General features: G+C 30.4%; 1 protein-coding gene across 1 annotated transcript in view; it reads left to right on the top strand.

The window, feature by feature from the left end:
• The first annotated feature begins 5,031 nt into the window (after positions 1–5,031).
• The window catches only part of LOC111705292 (kinase D-interacting substrate of 220 kDa), a 58,442-nt gene continuing 48,327 nt past the window's right edge, over positions 5,032–15,146 (top strand). Inside the window, exons 1-3 of the mRNA XM_023477785.1 lie at positions 5,032–5,109; positions 10,528–10,666; positions 13,344–13,454. Of these exons, the coding sequence (XP_023333553.1) occupies positions 10,529–10,666; positions 13,344–13,454 (249 nt within the window). The 5' untranslated portion in view covers positions 5,032–5,109; position 10,528. The remainder of the gene's footprint in view (positions 5,110–10,527; positions 10,667–13,343; positions 13,455–15,146) is intronic.

Here is a 15,146-nt window from a genome sequence, read left to right as displayed (position 1 = left end):
AAATTATACATTTTTGAAAAGCCCTTGACCATGCCATTTCAAATATGCAAAAATTTTTGCAAAATTTTAAATAACATGATTTTTAATCAAGAAAAACTAAAAGTGTGCAAATTTCCTTTGACAGGTTGTTTGCAAAAACCTTGCAATTTTTTTTTCGCAAAACTTGTGCAATCTGTTTTCTTATGTCATAGGCTTTCTAAAAAGCTAAATTTTATCAAAATCTGACAAGTGAAAGTGGGTCAAAACAAAGATTAAGTTTGTTACAGGAAAAAGCAGTCATTCAGGCAGTGTGCCTGAGGACTCAGGCAGTTAGTATTAAAGCCCGGTTTTAAACAAGTTTTAAACATGATAAATAAAAAAGTTAAAGATTTAAAACTTTTACGATACCTCTGTTTATGTTTATAAATAAGAAAATCAGAATTGTTAATTTTGTAAAGTCGAACATAGGTTTACTAGATATCTGCAATTCATGGCATTTGGAAAAAAAATTTATATTTTTTTAGATTTTATATAAATTTTTATTATTAAATCATTGAGAAAAAATAGACAGTTACTATTAGCCAGGACAGTTTGACACTTTATTTTGAAAATGGTATGTTTAATTCACAACAGCACCCTTAAAAGTTATGTTGGATCAAGAATGCGTGAAATCTTTGCACATTTTAATGTTTCATTATCTGGCGTACCCCTCTTTTTATGGAATGCCACTGAAAATTAGAACAACTGTCCCCTCAACAATTTTAACTCAGAAATGGTATAAAAGATATTTTTTAAAGGGAGTGTTTGCAAAAAATGAAAGGGGGTATAGACTTACGATGGAAAAATTATCGTTGGTGCAGATCGCTACAAATCGTACTTCTATGATCTATCTATTCGCCTATAAGGAGAAAACTGTTGAAAACGACTAAAACGTCGTTTTAAGTGCATTGTATATTTAAAACAAATATTTATGAAATATTAACTATATACGAATGCGTCGAAAAGTTATCGATGATTATAGGTTGTAATATCGGAATGATTTTTTTTGGAATTAAATTGAATTTTTTGCGATCCGAGTCGTATCTTGCAACTTTCTGAATTTGTATGAACGCTACGTTCTTCGGTAAGAGTCGCTTTTAACAATTTTCTCCTTATATGTAGACGCAACAACAGATAGAAGTAAGATTAGTAGTAGAGATCACCATTGGTAATTTTTTGCCGTAAGCCTATAACCCTTTTCATTTTTCCTGTTTTGTTCATATCCAATAAATGGCAAAATTTTAACTACCAGTACATTATTAAACCTATTTCAATTTTGTTATTGAGGTCTTCCTATTATTTTGTTTTGCTCAAAATCGGTTAAAAGTTATTTACTCCAACGTTTTGTGTTGCGCCGTTGTCTTAAAAACTTGACCATTGGTAACCCTATAAACCATAGTGAACACTTATTTTACGCGGGCCTCCTAGCACCCAAACTGTAAAAGTTCTCGATTTAATTTTTTTTCAATGAGCTAGCCTTGAAAAATTGGGCTATGAACATGCAGTTCATCCCTATACCTGTTCTCTAAGGCCTTTTTCTAGGGGGGGGGGGGGGAGTCTTTAAATATATTCAGACCCCCCAGCTTTTCTAGTATTAATATCTAAAGTGTATCTTTTTATAACCTCCCTTCATTATTGATTATTATAAACAATATAAACATTTATTTTTTATCAACAAGTTTTTAAACAGAGGTCAAGGAAGACCCCCCGGTGGGAGTAAGCTTAAAAGGAATTTAAAGTTCTAAACAGAATCATAAATATTTTACTAACTCTACTTTGTTTTGTGCAACAAAATAAAGTTTTTAAAAAGTGTTTAAAAATGAATGATTTCCAGGAGTTTTTAATCATTTAAAACGGTTTTTGGAATTAAAACCCTTTTAACATTATATTTAGAAAATTACAAAAAAGAGCTTTTACAACAAACTCAAATTTTCTAATCTCTATATCTAATTTTTTTTCTAAACCCTTTTATTTAATATCATTGGAAAAATTGTTGTTAAGGTTTCAGAGCTATGTTTAATGTTAAAATGAAATTTTTCTGAATAAAAAAGAAAACCCTTTAAAACTTATTACTTTCCTGTGACAAGTGCCACATGAGAAAATTTTTAATTGTTTTATAAACATAAATTTGGATATTAAATATAGTAAAAAAAATATTTTTTACGAAAACGTGGTTATGTCTATTTCAAATACACTATATATATATATTATGTACATATAAAGCTAAGAGATAAGAGGTTATCAAATTTAATTCTGCTATCTTAACCTTATCACCCCCCCCATACATACCAGTCTTAACCCTGCAGTACCCCCCCTCCCCACCTCCTTCAATACCAAATCTGGAATCCCAGATAATTGGTTTTATCAATAGTTTAAGTGATAAGTTGACTAAAGAATGTCTGTTAGGAGTTTTCTGCGAAGGTAACTAATTTTGTTCTTGTTAGAAACAAATGTGTGCTAACATTGGTGTCTCAATATCCATTTTTAGATAGACAGAAGAAGAAGCAGGGTTGCCAACTAGCGAAATTTTTCCCATTTTTGGGAAATCTAAGAAATTTATAACCCAATGCTGAAAGGGGAATTCCCATTGGGAATTTTCAGGGATTTTAAAAATTCCATTAAAAGTACTTTTACTACGTATATTCAGTACTATAAAAAAATTGGGAATTTTTAGTTGAATTGGGGAATTTTCAAAACAGAAATCGGGAATTATCTTCTCTGAGTGTTAGCAAAGCCCAGAAGGTCAAATTTATGCCTTTGTGACCTCGCAGGTCCTATAGTTTTGACCTCGCAGGTCCTTTAGTCTTGACCTCGCAGGTCTTCTAGTTTTGACCTCGCAGGTCCTCTAGTCTTGACCTCGCAGGTCCTCTAGTTTTGAATTTACGCACACGTAAATAAAATCCTTTATAGCTATTTTTATCTTTTTGGAAAACCTGAAGGTCTTTTTGAAATTGCTGCCATTTTAATTTTCATATTTGCTCCTCATAACACTTTGAATTATGGATGTCACAATGATTTTTTCGTACTTATCTCTTTATTTGTTTAAATATTAGATACAGGGTGTCCCACGAAACATGACGCAAGACCTAATTTTAGAATTAAATTTCTAGAGATAATAATCACAAAATTCCCCATGCAGTCCTGCCATTTCCAAAATGTGGTCTGCCTTTTGTGTGCTTTCAATATTGCCCGAGATATGAAGAATTTCGTTCAGATTTTGCTTTTATTTAACACAATTGAAATCTGAACCAAACTCTTTATATCTCCGGTAATATTGAAAGCACAAAAAACGCAGAACACTTTTTGGAAATGCCAGGGCTAGGAGAATTATGTGATAATTGTTTCAAGAATCATACATGTTAAAGTAGATAGAAGACTAAATGTCACAAATAAATTCAAATATCAAAAACGACTTTCAAGTCGTCTTGCTATTGTCATGTTTCGTGGGACACCCTGTATTCAAATCATGCGTGCAGTTTACTTCAATTTTCACGTAAATCAAAGAATGCTTTCTATTTAACTTCATGATAAAAAGGTTTGCGCCCTAGAACCAATTTTGTGTAATCATAATCATATCGTTGTGTTTATTTCAGTTGAAAGCTAAATAAGACTGATCAAAATAAATTAATATATGCAAACGGTAACAAATCTCTGAAATACCTTTGCAACCCGATGTCATAGACCTTAGATTTTTAAAAATATGAACTCTCTTAGATTAAATAGTTTGAAATATCAAAGGTAGTCACCGTCAGATTGCTTTTAGGATAAAGGTATTAGAAAATTTGAGTTTGTTGCAAAAACTCAGTTCCTTTCTAGATTAAATTGATTAAATTGTATGTCATAACTGCAATAACTATTTATCTCTTCATTACAGGGAGGATGCATTTTTCACAACCCATAAAACCTATCTTATTCTTTTAAACATTACAAATAAATCTATCATTTTTCTTTTCCTTTCCTTTCCTTTTCCTTATATATCTGGTTTTATATTTTTTAGGATTGGAGGGAAATATTCCTTTTAAAACAAAATATTTATTTCGTTAAAAAAATATGTTATGATTTTAACATTAAATATTGTATATAGATGGGCGTTTATTTTTTGACATAAAAAACTTTTTTACATACAGGGAAAGGGTTTGCTATATTTCTCGTTTTCTTTATCTCTTTAAAGTAGAGAAGAAGATTGATAACTTGATATGCGAGAGATATTCATTACAATAAAAAAATAGGAAACTTTTACGTGTAGGGCCTATATCACGCAAATTATCGAGAATTTCGTGTTAAACTATAGGAATGAAAGATATCAGCTCGATTGAAAAGATCGATTTATAAAGAATAATGGTGATCGATCGAGTAGGTTTGAAATTGCCATCTTAAGTGTAGAAATATCTCTGGTCACCATCTCTGATTTGCCATCATCTCTGCGTATTCCCACAACCTCTATTTTTGGAAGTTTCCAATATTTTCTTCTTAAACAATTAATTTTGGATGTTTTTGTTAGTTTTCATAAATAAAGGATAACTTACTTACTGCAATGTAATATTCCCTTCTATATTTAGTGCATCCTTTTTGCCTCAAGCCAATGAAGAGATATGTAATTTTTTCAGCTTTTAAACAAATCTTATGGAGATTTTTTCACTTTTAAACGAAATATAAATTTTTGATTTATATCAACATCTTCTTTTTATATGTTTTAAAAATTGTAAAATCTATTTAGTTTTGTAACACATATTTTTGAGCTCAGAAATCAAACCTCATTCATGTTTTCGAAGTTATAAATCCGCAACTTCTTGCCAGAAAAATTCGCAATTAATTAGATTGCCTCCCGAGGGTTTTAATCTAACATTGCTGCTGTAAATATCAGATTCATTAGTGTCGTAATTTTGTTCAAAGTTAGAAAAAGTTTTTATTTGATATGTGATATAAATATAAATAATTACATAGGTTTATTCAATTAAAGATAAGGTTGTAGTATATATACTCACATAGGGAGGAATAAATACACTAGTATATTTTATACCTTCAAACAATAGAAATTTTATTGTTCAGTTAAATATATGAAGTTAGTGCATCCAACAATTCAATACCAAGGTCGGGGGTTACTTTTTGATTGATGAGATGGATCAAGATTTATTTGTAGATAGGTCAAGATTTATTTGTAGATAGATCAAGATTTATTTGTAGATAGATCAAGATTTATTAGTAGATAAATCTAGATTTATTTGTAGATAAATCAAGATTTATTTGTAGATAGATCAAAATTTATTTGTAGATACATCTAGATTTATTTGTAGATAAATCAAGATTTATTTGTAGATAGATCAAGATTTATTTGTAGATAGATCAAGATTTATTTGTAGATAAATCAAGATTTATTAGTAGATAGATCAAGATTTATTTGTTGATAGAACAAGATGTATTTGTAGATAGATCAAGATTTATTTGTTAATAGATCAAGATCAATGTTTATTTCGTTGCTTTTGCTGGGTTTAAAGGGAATAGTTGACAATTAGATATAAAGAAACTCAAGCATAGTGCAACTTGTCACATAAAATTACTCCTAAAAAGTCTCTAATTTTCAGTTTTTGGACTCTAAAATGAAAAAAAGCGTCCGGGTCATTTTACGTTTAGATTCCATTTTCTCCTTAAAGTATGTCATCAAATTTTACTCATTTAATAAATAGTTTTATTATTTTAATTTTCTAAATCTGAGATAAAAGGAAAAATTAAATAATATTAAGTTTATTGTCTTATTAAATCCTTTGTTATTGCCGAATTATTTGATCTAATTTTAAAGGAATTGTCTTCGTAATACTAAGAGGAGAACACCCATTGTTTTTAGCAAGAAATGTGCAAGTGAAAATAAACAGTTTTCAAATACAAAAGTGTGGATATCTTATTCATAATTGATTATACAAATCTTTTAATGACACCATTGTAAATCGAATATGGCACTCTATTGCATAAATTTACTAAATTTTAAATATCAATTATTTGCAAACACTCTGGTACTCAACAACCAGTAATGTTCCATTAAATCGAATTTGATGTTTGCGACATATAATGGTTCTAATGGTTCCCAGCAAACCTACAGATTCTATTCTAACAATATAACTTCAAGGATTGGTTTAAGTGAATATTTACACACTTAAAGGAACTGTACGCATAATTTTGAAGTCAACACTCCACCCACAGATGGTAAAGCACGATTCACGACGGTACCCTTTAACAGCTGCGTCAGATCAAGTATTATAATTGAATATTAATGTTTAAAATTTTGAAAACTGATTTATTAAAATTGTGGTTTCTGTGCAAGAGTGACTTATAAAAATAATAATATAAGATAAAGGTTTAAAGGGAACCGTTGTGAATCAGGCATCGTCATCTTGCATTAAGGGCAACTTGAAATTACTCTTACAGTCTCTTTAATTATGAAAAATATGTCGAATGTTTAATTACCTATTGTAAATATTTCGTGTATAAAAGCCAAAAAAAGGCTTGCAATTTATTAGGAAATCAACGTTTCAAGTTCAAAGGGAACTATTATAGAAATATTTGAGGTATATGTTTACATTGTCTGTCTTAAAGGAAAATATAAAAATCTATTTCTTCAAAAACTTTCTTGTTTTGACTTTGTCCACTGTTATAGTATTTATTCATGAATCCAATGTAACCTTCATCTATTTTCTAATTAGGATATATGGTAAAAATTACTCGAAGAAAGTAGGGTTTGGGGAAATAATACTTCATTCCTGACTGATATTTAAGTAAGATCGAAGGGAAAGGTTTAAGAACAGAAAATTTTCTAAAAGTTTTACTGGTCCGAATTCTTTATTCAATGCATTTATTTACCCTTAGATTAATTCAGAACATTTTGTTCCATATTACGAACATTCTTTTCGATATTAGGAACATTTTGTTTGCTATTATGAAGATTTTGTTCAATATTATGAACATTTTATTTTATATCACGAACATTTTTTTTCCATATAACCAACATTCGCTTCAATATTATGAACATTTTGCTTGATATTTAGATCATTTTGTTAGATAGAACAAAAATGTTGTTAAGGAATATAAATATATTTGAAATAACGCTAACATTGTGTTAACATTTCTAACCAGCAATGTAAACATTTTAAAATGCTTTCGGGTCGACATATTTGGCAACATTTTAAAGATTCTTCTAATAGTTTAAATAAATAGTAAGGACTTTAGAAGTACTAGATACTGCAATGTTTACGAATCAATATATTTAATAAAACTCTTCGCTCATATATATATATTTGTCAGCTAGCCTATAGCTGGCCAAACGGATTAACCGGAGTGTTTATAAATCAATTAATCATAAAAATATTAAATACCTTGAATTTATCACGACACGTCATACTCAAGACACTCTTCGGTCATGGAACGTTTTCGGCAGATTGCAACTTTAAACATTAAATCTTAATTCTGTCATATGATATTAAATACCGTATTTTTAAATGTTTTCTATCAAAGCCTAGATTTAGAGATTATTAGCAAGATAAAAAAAAACTAGATGAAAAATTTGAGTTTATTTATAAAACTAAATCAAGCCTACTGTTATAGTACTTGAGTCTTTGCCACAAACTCAAATTTTATAATCTCTATACCTTTGATATTTCAAACTTATACGTATACGCCATTGGGTTCATTGGAGGATTTACAAACTTTAGAAACAGCATTTTAAATTTGCTGTTTTGATGTTTTGTTTTACGTAGAAACAAAAATACAAGTCAAAAAAATATAAAAATGAAAAGATTTATCTAATACTAGCTGAGAATTAAAAATCATTTTAGGCTTTTGTTACCCCCAGGGTACCCATTGATTCTCACAAAAAATGTCAGCCAATTTGGTATACCCGTTTAGCTACCTATAGCTGCGGACATACAAATATCTATATAGGAAAGCTTTGTATTATAGATTATCTCTATACATAATTGAAATTTTAATACCCTCGTCATTTCTTTATTCACGTTTTCAAAATAAGCTAATTATTTATAAATCAAGGTTTAAAATAAGCTAATTATCTATAAATCAAGGTTTAAAATAAGCTAATTCTTTATAAATCAAGGTTTAGAATAAGCTAATTATATAAATCAAGGTTTAAAATAAGCTAATTATTTATAATTCAAGGTTTAAAATCCAGTGATAAAATAATGATAGCTTTCCAAAGTTCACCTTGCACACTGATTTTATCATAAAATTTTATCATACAGCCACTAATGGTTTTTTAATAATTTATATTTTTAATAAAAGCTAGATTCTATTGCATTGTTCCCTGCAAACCTTGAGTAGAGTGCATTTAAGAGTTTTAATATTTTTTAGACAAACTTTATTATCCATCCCCTGTGAGGTTGCAGGTTCCTTATATTTAGGGCTGGTTGTGTTCCCAATTTTTTTAAATCATTCATTCCTCGTTCCAGAACGAGGGTTTTTAGCTTCATCGTTCGTTACTTTTTCGTTCTTTTTCCAAATGTTCTATCCCCATTCTGTTACATTCTTTGAGGAGAATGGTTCCAGCCGTTCGTTCCGCTAGATGGTTTGTTCCTCATTATTTCTTTTTATAGATCGTTCCAAAAAATTTAAGAATACATTCTATGTTTCCGTTTTTTTCGGAACAATGGCATCGTTCTTGATAATTCCGTTCGTTCCGTTAAAGAAAAATCGTTTCCTGAGAACGACGCCCAGCCCTACTTATATTCCGATACTTCTGTATATACCTTACATTATTTAAAATTGGGTTTTCAATCCAGCAGATGGTCTAACCTTTAAACCTTTATGTAGGCTGAGTATATACTCTAAACCTGGAGTTCAACATTTTCAATTTATATTTGTAGCCAATGAAAACACTTGAAGTTAAGTGATTCTGGATCCCGCATACCAAGAATGTGTATATTGTATACAGGAACAAGACACTTTTAACATTTGAAAAAGGAGATCAGAGTTGGGAACTTTTGCATTGTAGATGATCTCCTTCTTTTGCTAACCTGCAGATTAATTTATTTTCTATTCAATAAACAACGTGTAATTATACCTTGAAGTGATAACTGAAATCAAGAGATTATAGCATTTATCCGCAAATTAAAATTGCCTACAGTGGATATCGAGATCAATAAATCGTGATTATGAGTATCCATGGATACCCAAATGTCCATCGAATACCCGAATATATTTCTAAATTACGAAATTTTGTTAGAATTTAATAAACTTTCAATAGTCGATCTAGCATCCCACGGCCATTTAAGTTAATACGTTGATTTTCAAACTACTGTTAAACCTATTTCCTTCATAACAACATTAAGCACACATACGACAGTTTAAATGTCGTCTTTCTATTCCATAGTTTTAAGGGTCTAAATGTAGCAAAATTATAAAATTTTACATTTTATCAGTTTGAAGCAATTCCTTTCTGGAATATATACAACATATATTGTTCTAAATTCTCTCAGTAAGACATCAAAGGGAAGAAAGGAAAGAAGAATAATTAATTAGTTTTTGTCATCTTCTTCTAGAATCATAATTCCTTGATTAAGTTGAAGTCAGACAAATTAAAACGTGCTTTAAACAGGAATTGAGTCTTTGCCACAAACTCTGATTTTCTAATTAGTATATCTTTGCTACCGAATGAAAATTGTAGACCTTAGATATTTCAAACTATGAATTTTGTTAGATCAACTAATCTAAGTTTGAAATATCAAAGGTTTACACCATCATGTTGCAAAGATATGGCTACAAGAAAATTTAAGTTTTTGGTAAAGCCCCAATTCGAACCATAGACAAATTAAAAGATGTTTTGAACAGAAATCAAAAAAAATATTTGAGAGAAATGAAACAAATGATAAACAGAAATTTAAGAAAATAAAAATCTTTCGAAAAAAAACAAGTACATTATACATTGTACTTTTAAGAAGAATAAAAGTATTAATTTTGTATCATATGCCTTAATTCTCAATGATTTTAAATAGAGTACAAAAGTTTGTACATAAATTAGTTTGTATAATGTATATAAGTATTGCGGTAAACCAACCAAAGTCAGTTTCCTTCTTTTTACTTTCTAAATACTATATTACAAATTAAGAAAGAGAAAATGTAAAAATAGTAGAAAAGATGCCGAGAGAGGGGGGGGGGCAATTTTTCTTTATTGAAAACACTGTTACGAAGCAAACAGTTTTACTTATAAAATCACAGACTAAGTAAAATATGGGTCTGTTTACACTGCACAATTGTTATGTGCCATGCTCATTGGACTATTGCAAGTCATAACTTCAGTCTAAAAGTCGTCTTCCTATTTCGTAGTTTTCTTTCTTTATCACATGTAAGTAAATGCAACATAAGAAGTCACAAAATGTCAAGATGGATCTTCCTTTAAGCGCTTTGTTAAGTTTCTAATCCATAAATAAAAAATTCTTACCTTTAAAAGAGTCTCGAAGTAAAAGCATGTTAGCTATAAATATTTCTTGTATTAATATTGCAATCTGCTAGAATGTTGGGAGGAGGGGTTGCATATGTTCCCATACTAGCGTGTGATGAGGAAGGGGGTAAGAAGGCAGACTGGAGAAGGGGGATTATCGGAAGGATTCAAGCTCCCTTTTCATACGGAACCTTCTTTCCTGACAAGCAGGTATCCACATTTTTTCAGATTTTAAATTCAAAAGGACTGTTAGCATAATTTTAAGTGAACTTCCGTTTATAGATTGGAATATCCGATTAAACCTTTGTTTGATCATAGGATTTCGTTGATATTCTTATTTATATAGCGGGTAATTAAGTGCCGAAAAACCGCGCAAGTGTACACGAGCTCGGAGAGTACAATGTACACTGTAACCTCGAGTCTCCCGGCACTCAATCTTTAGCTGTACAAATAAGGGTATATATCTACTCTATAGTTGTCTAAACAAAGGTTTAAAGGGTACCGTTGTAAATCGGACATCCTAGCTCTAAAAATGGAAAGTCACATGGAATTACGCTTACAGTCCCTTTAATTCTCAGATTTCAAAGAAATACTTTTTGTTCAAATTGTACAAGAAAACTGTAAATTTTGCGTCTTTTAACATTGTAGCCATGTCAGCTTTATAGTTGTTTCATGAAAATTAAATATATTTTCATTTCTTTAAAATCCACATAAACATATTTCCGTATTTTTTTTTCTTTTTCAATGGCAATAAGTCAGAAGGTTAATATTCTTGAGTCTCTGATTAGTCAGAAATATCTGTCGCCATGGTGTCAAGAGTTCTTTACTTGCATACTTTACAGTCCAATTAACATTTTCTAATCCCCAAATCTGTGCAACCTGATGGTGTACACCTTTGATATTTTGATTATTTGATCTAACAGAATTCATAATTTGAAATATTAAAGTTCTACGACACTATATTGGAAAGATATTAGGATTAGAATATCAACTCTTTTTCTTTGTTAAATCATTAAAACCTGTACTCGAGATATATTCCATTTCAACTGTTGAATACCGATAAAATTTCGGAATAATAAATATTTTCTTAGAAATTACAAACAGAATTTTAAGGATATTTATGATTGTTAGAAAGCCTTAACATTATAATCATAATTTCTTACTAAACGTTTGTTATTAAGACACATGACGTTTATGAGGAAAAATATAGATCAGCTAATTGTGCCGTGGTGCCGTGTCATGATCTTAAAAAAATACAAACTACGTTTCATTGACCCCAGTTTTCTCGGTGGACTGTTGAAAGCAGGCTGAAATGAATTCCCGGATTTCTTCTTTTTCTTCAATTTTAGATTCAACAGTTTTCACTGTCTCCGTCAGAAGGGGAGACATCATGTATGTTTTATTAAGTGAAAATCGATTTTTTATACTTTTCAAATGTCAAGCAAACCTTGCAAAGAGGCCTTCTACTTTTTATTTCAATTATGAATTATAAATTCTCAATTTATCACGTATCTGATAGGGGATGGAGTTGTAAATTAAGATTTATATGATGGAAATGTTTAAATATGTTGTTTATCATGAAAGCCTGATGTGAATTGTAAACATAAACTAAAGACAGCTGATTAATAAAATGTCAGTTTTCTTATTTCATCATGAGTTGGCAAATTATATCTTATATTACTCTTTGCTTGGAAATTATTTAATTAAACAAAGATCCTTTTTTATAAACCCGGCTCTTTATTAATTGGATTAGCGCTGGGTTTCATTACATTTATTTATTAACAGTTAGTCAAGACGGAACTTTTATCTTGTGAATTACAGATGTAGCCACAGAGCACATAGACAGGACACATTCAATAATTAAAGATGGTTGTAGCCACAGAGTACATAGATAGGACGCAATTAATAATTAAAGATGTTTGTAGCCACAGAGTACATAGATAGGACACAATTAATAGTTACAGTTGTTTGTAGCCACAGAGAACATAGATAGGACACAATTAATAATTAAAGATGTTTTTAGCCACAGAGTACATAGATAGGACACAATTGATAATTAAAGATGTTTGTAGCCACGGAGTACATAGATAGGTCACAACTAATAATTAAAGATGTTTTGTAGCCACAGAGTACGTAAAAAAGGACAAAATTGATAATTACTGATTTTTGAAGTTACAGGGTACATAGATAGGACAAAATTAATAATTAAAGATGTGTTCAGCCACAGAGTACATAGATAGGACACAATTGATAATTAAAGATGTTTGTAGCCACAGAGTACATAGATAGGACACAATTAATAATTAAAGATGTTTGTAGCCACGGAGTACATAGCTAGGACACAATTGATAATTAAAGATGTGTGTAGCCACGGAGTACATAGATAGGACACAATTAATAATTAAAGATTTTTCTCTTGCCACAGAGTACATAGACAGGACACAATTAATAATTAAAGATGTTTCTCTAGCCACAGAGTACATAGATAGGACACAATTAATAATTAAAGATGTTTCTCTAGCCACAGAGTACATAGACAGGACACAATTAATAATTAAAGATGTTTCTCTAGCCACAGAGTACACATAAGGGCACACTTATCAATTACGTAAGTATTTTTTTTCAGTCAGCAACTCTTGTTTTCAATAACATAAAGTGCATCTTTCTCGAACAGTGCACTGAGCCGTGCACTGAACCAGATTGTGTTGATGACATAAAGATCAATTAATAAAATTGCACTGAAATTAAATTTGTTTTAATTGTTTTGCCCGAGATCGAATTTTTATATAAGTAATATGACATCAGATTAAGTTAATTCCTCATCCAAGAGCTCCAACCTGTGATTTATCTATCTATCAATCTATCTATCTATCTATCTATCTATCAGGTTGAAGAAGGAAGTATGGATGTAGGGTTATCTATCTACGCCTTTCTGAATTTTATCTCAAATAATGACCCGGCTGGTCTGCAGCAGTTCCTACAGAACAATCATGTAGAGGTGAGATAAATAAGGAATTGAGACTTTGCCACAAACTCTGATTTTCTAATCCCTATATCTAAGCAACTCAATGTCGTAGACCTTAAATAATTCAAACTATGAGTTCTGTACCACTACTGTTAGGTCAAATAATCTTAGTTTGAAGTATAAAATATCAGGTTGAAAATATAGAGGGATTAGAAAATTTGGGCTTGTTGGTACTTTTGAACAAAAAGTCTGAATTTTTGAATTGCTTTCGGTAGGTTGACCTTCACAAGGTTAGGTTTAACCAAGGTAATAAGGCAAGGAAAGTTAATTATGGTTGTGTATTTTATGCGCACATATTAAACCAATTCTCTCTGGGCTGTATTTATGAACAAGAATAGATGCATCAGTGTTCGTTTAGTATCCGAGGAGGTTAAAAGCATTTGATTTTCATAATTCACATAACAGTTTCCTTTGAACAGAATATTTCATTGATTTTTATGTGAAAGAACAATCACATTTCAGGTTGTGACATCCGTATTTTGTTTACTTTATAGCCCAGAGACATTACACTGCAGTACAAAAATGCATACACTTCACTGAAATAGATTATCAAGTACAATCAGGTGGCAACAGAGAAATGGACTCATTATGCATGAGTTATGTGGATAATAGATATCAATGATAAAAGAATGGATAACTAATTGAATGATGTTAATGAATTGAAAAAAGTAAAAATTAGATATTGAATTTAAAATTGATGAATGATGATAGATGAAGAGTAGATTTAATTGATTATTTGGATAATGAGGATTAGGGTTAGACAATCAAAAGATTAATCCCAAGGTGATGATAAGGATTGGGATTAAGTAATGAAAATATTAATCCCTAACTAGGTGGATAATGATGAGGTTTAACTAACGACAATATTAATCCCAAGATGGATAATGATGAGGATTAATTAATAAAAATATTAATCCCAAGGTGGATGATGATGAGGATTAATTAATAACAATATTAATCCCAAGGTGGATAATAATGAGGATTAATTAATGAAAATATTAATCCCAAGGTGGATGATGATGAGGATTAATTAATGAAAATATTAATCCCAAGTTGGATAATAATGAGGATTAATTAATGACAATATTAATCCCAAGGTGGAGGATGATGAGGATTAATCATCGAGATATTAGTAAGAGAGGGGGCATCTGGAATTTTAGACTTCTTGTTGTACAGCCACTGTACACAATGACCCGATCAGAAATTCTACCTGGGGGGATCATAATTCGTAGATCAGTGTTCTAAGACATTATTGTTTGAAAGTGAAGCCTAGAAAATGAGACATGACAAATAGAGAAAAAAATAAAATCCTTCTCCTTATAACATCTTGTTTCTTATCAAATTCTTTACTTCTGAAATCTACATTGTGCATTAACTCTTAGGAATATAGGTTTCTGACTTTTAGAATGAAAAGCAATTCTGAACTAATAATAGGTCTAAATTAGGTTAGACTTAATTTTAAAGTAACTAGGCTTTTAGGGCGCTTCGCGCCCATCTTCTATTTAAATTGTGAACATGTTCTTTTTGTTGAGTGCAGTAGGAGCTGCACATTTTTTTGAGAAGTTCATATTTGTGCATTGCTTCATGATTGGCATTCTTCAGAATTTCTGGATGTTGAGTTGTGAGAGTAGATATCACTTTAACCCTATTCCTGCTGGGGGGGGG

The sequence above is a fragment of the Eurytemora carolleeae genome, unplaced genomic scaffold, assembly GCF_000591075.1.
Source record: "Eurytemora carolleeae unplaced genomic scaffold, Eaff_2.0 scaffold643, whole genome shotgun sequence".
In the NCBI taxonomy this organism is placed as follows: domain Eukaryota; kingdom Metazoa; phylum Arthropoda; class Copepoda; order Calanoida; family Temoridae; genus Eurytemora; species Eurytemora carolleeae.
Note: the sequence above shows the minus strand (reverse complement) of the source record. Positions and strands in the feature narration are given on the sequence as shown.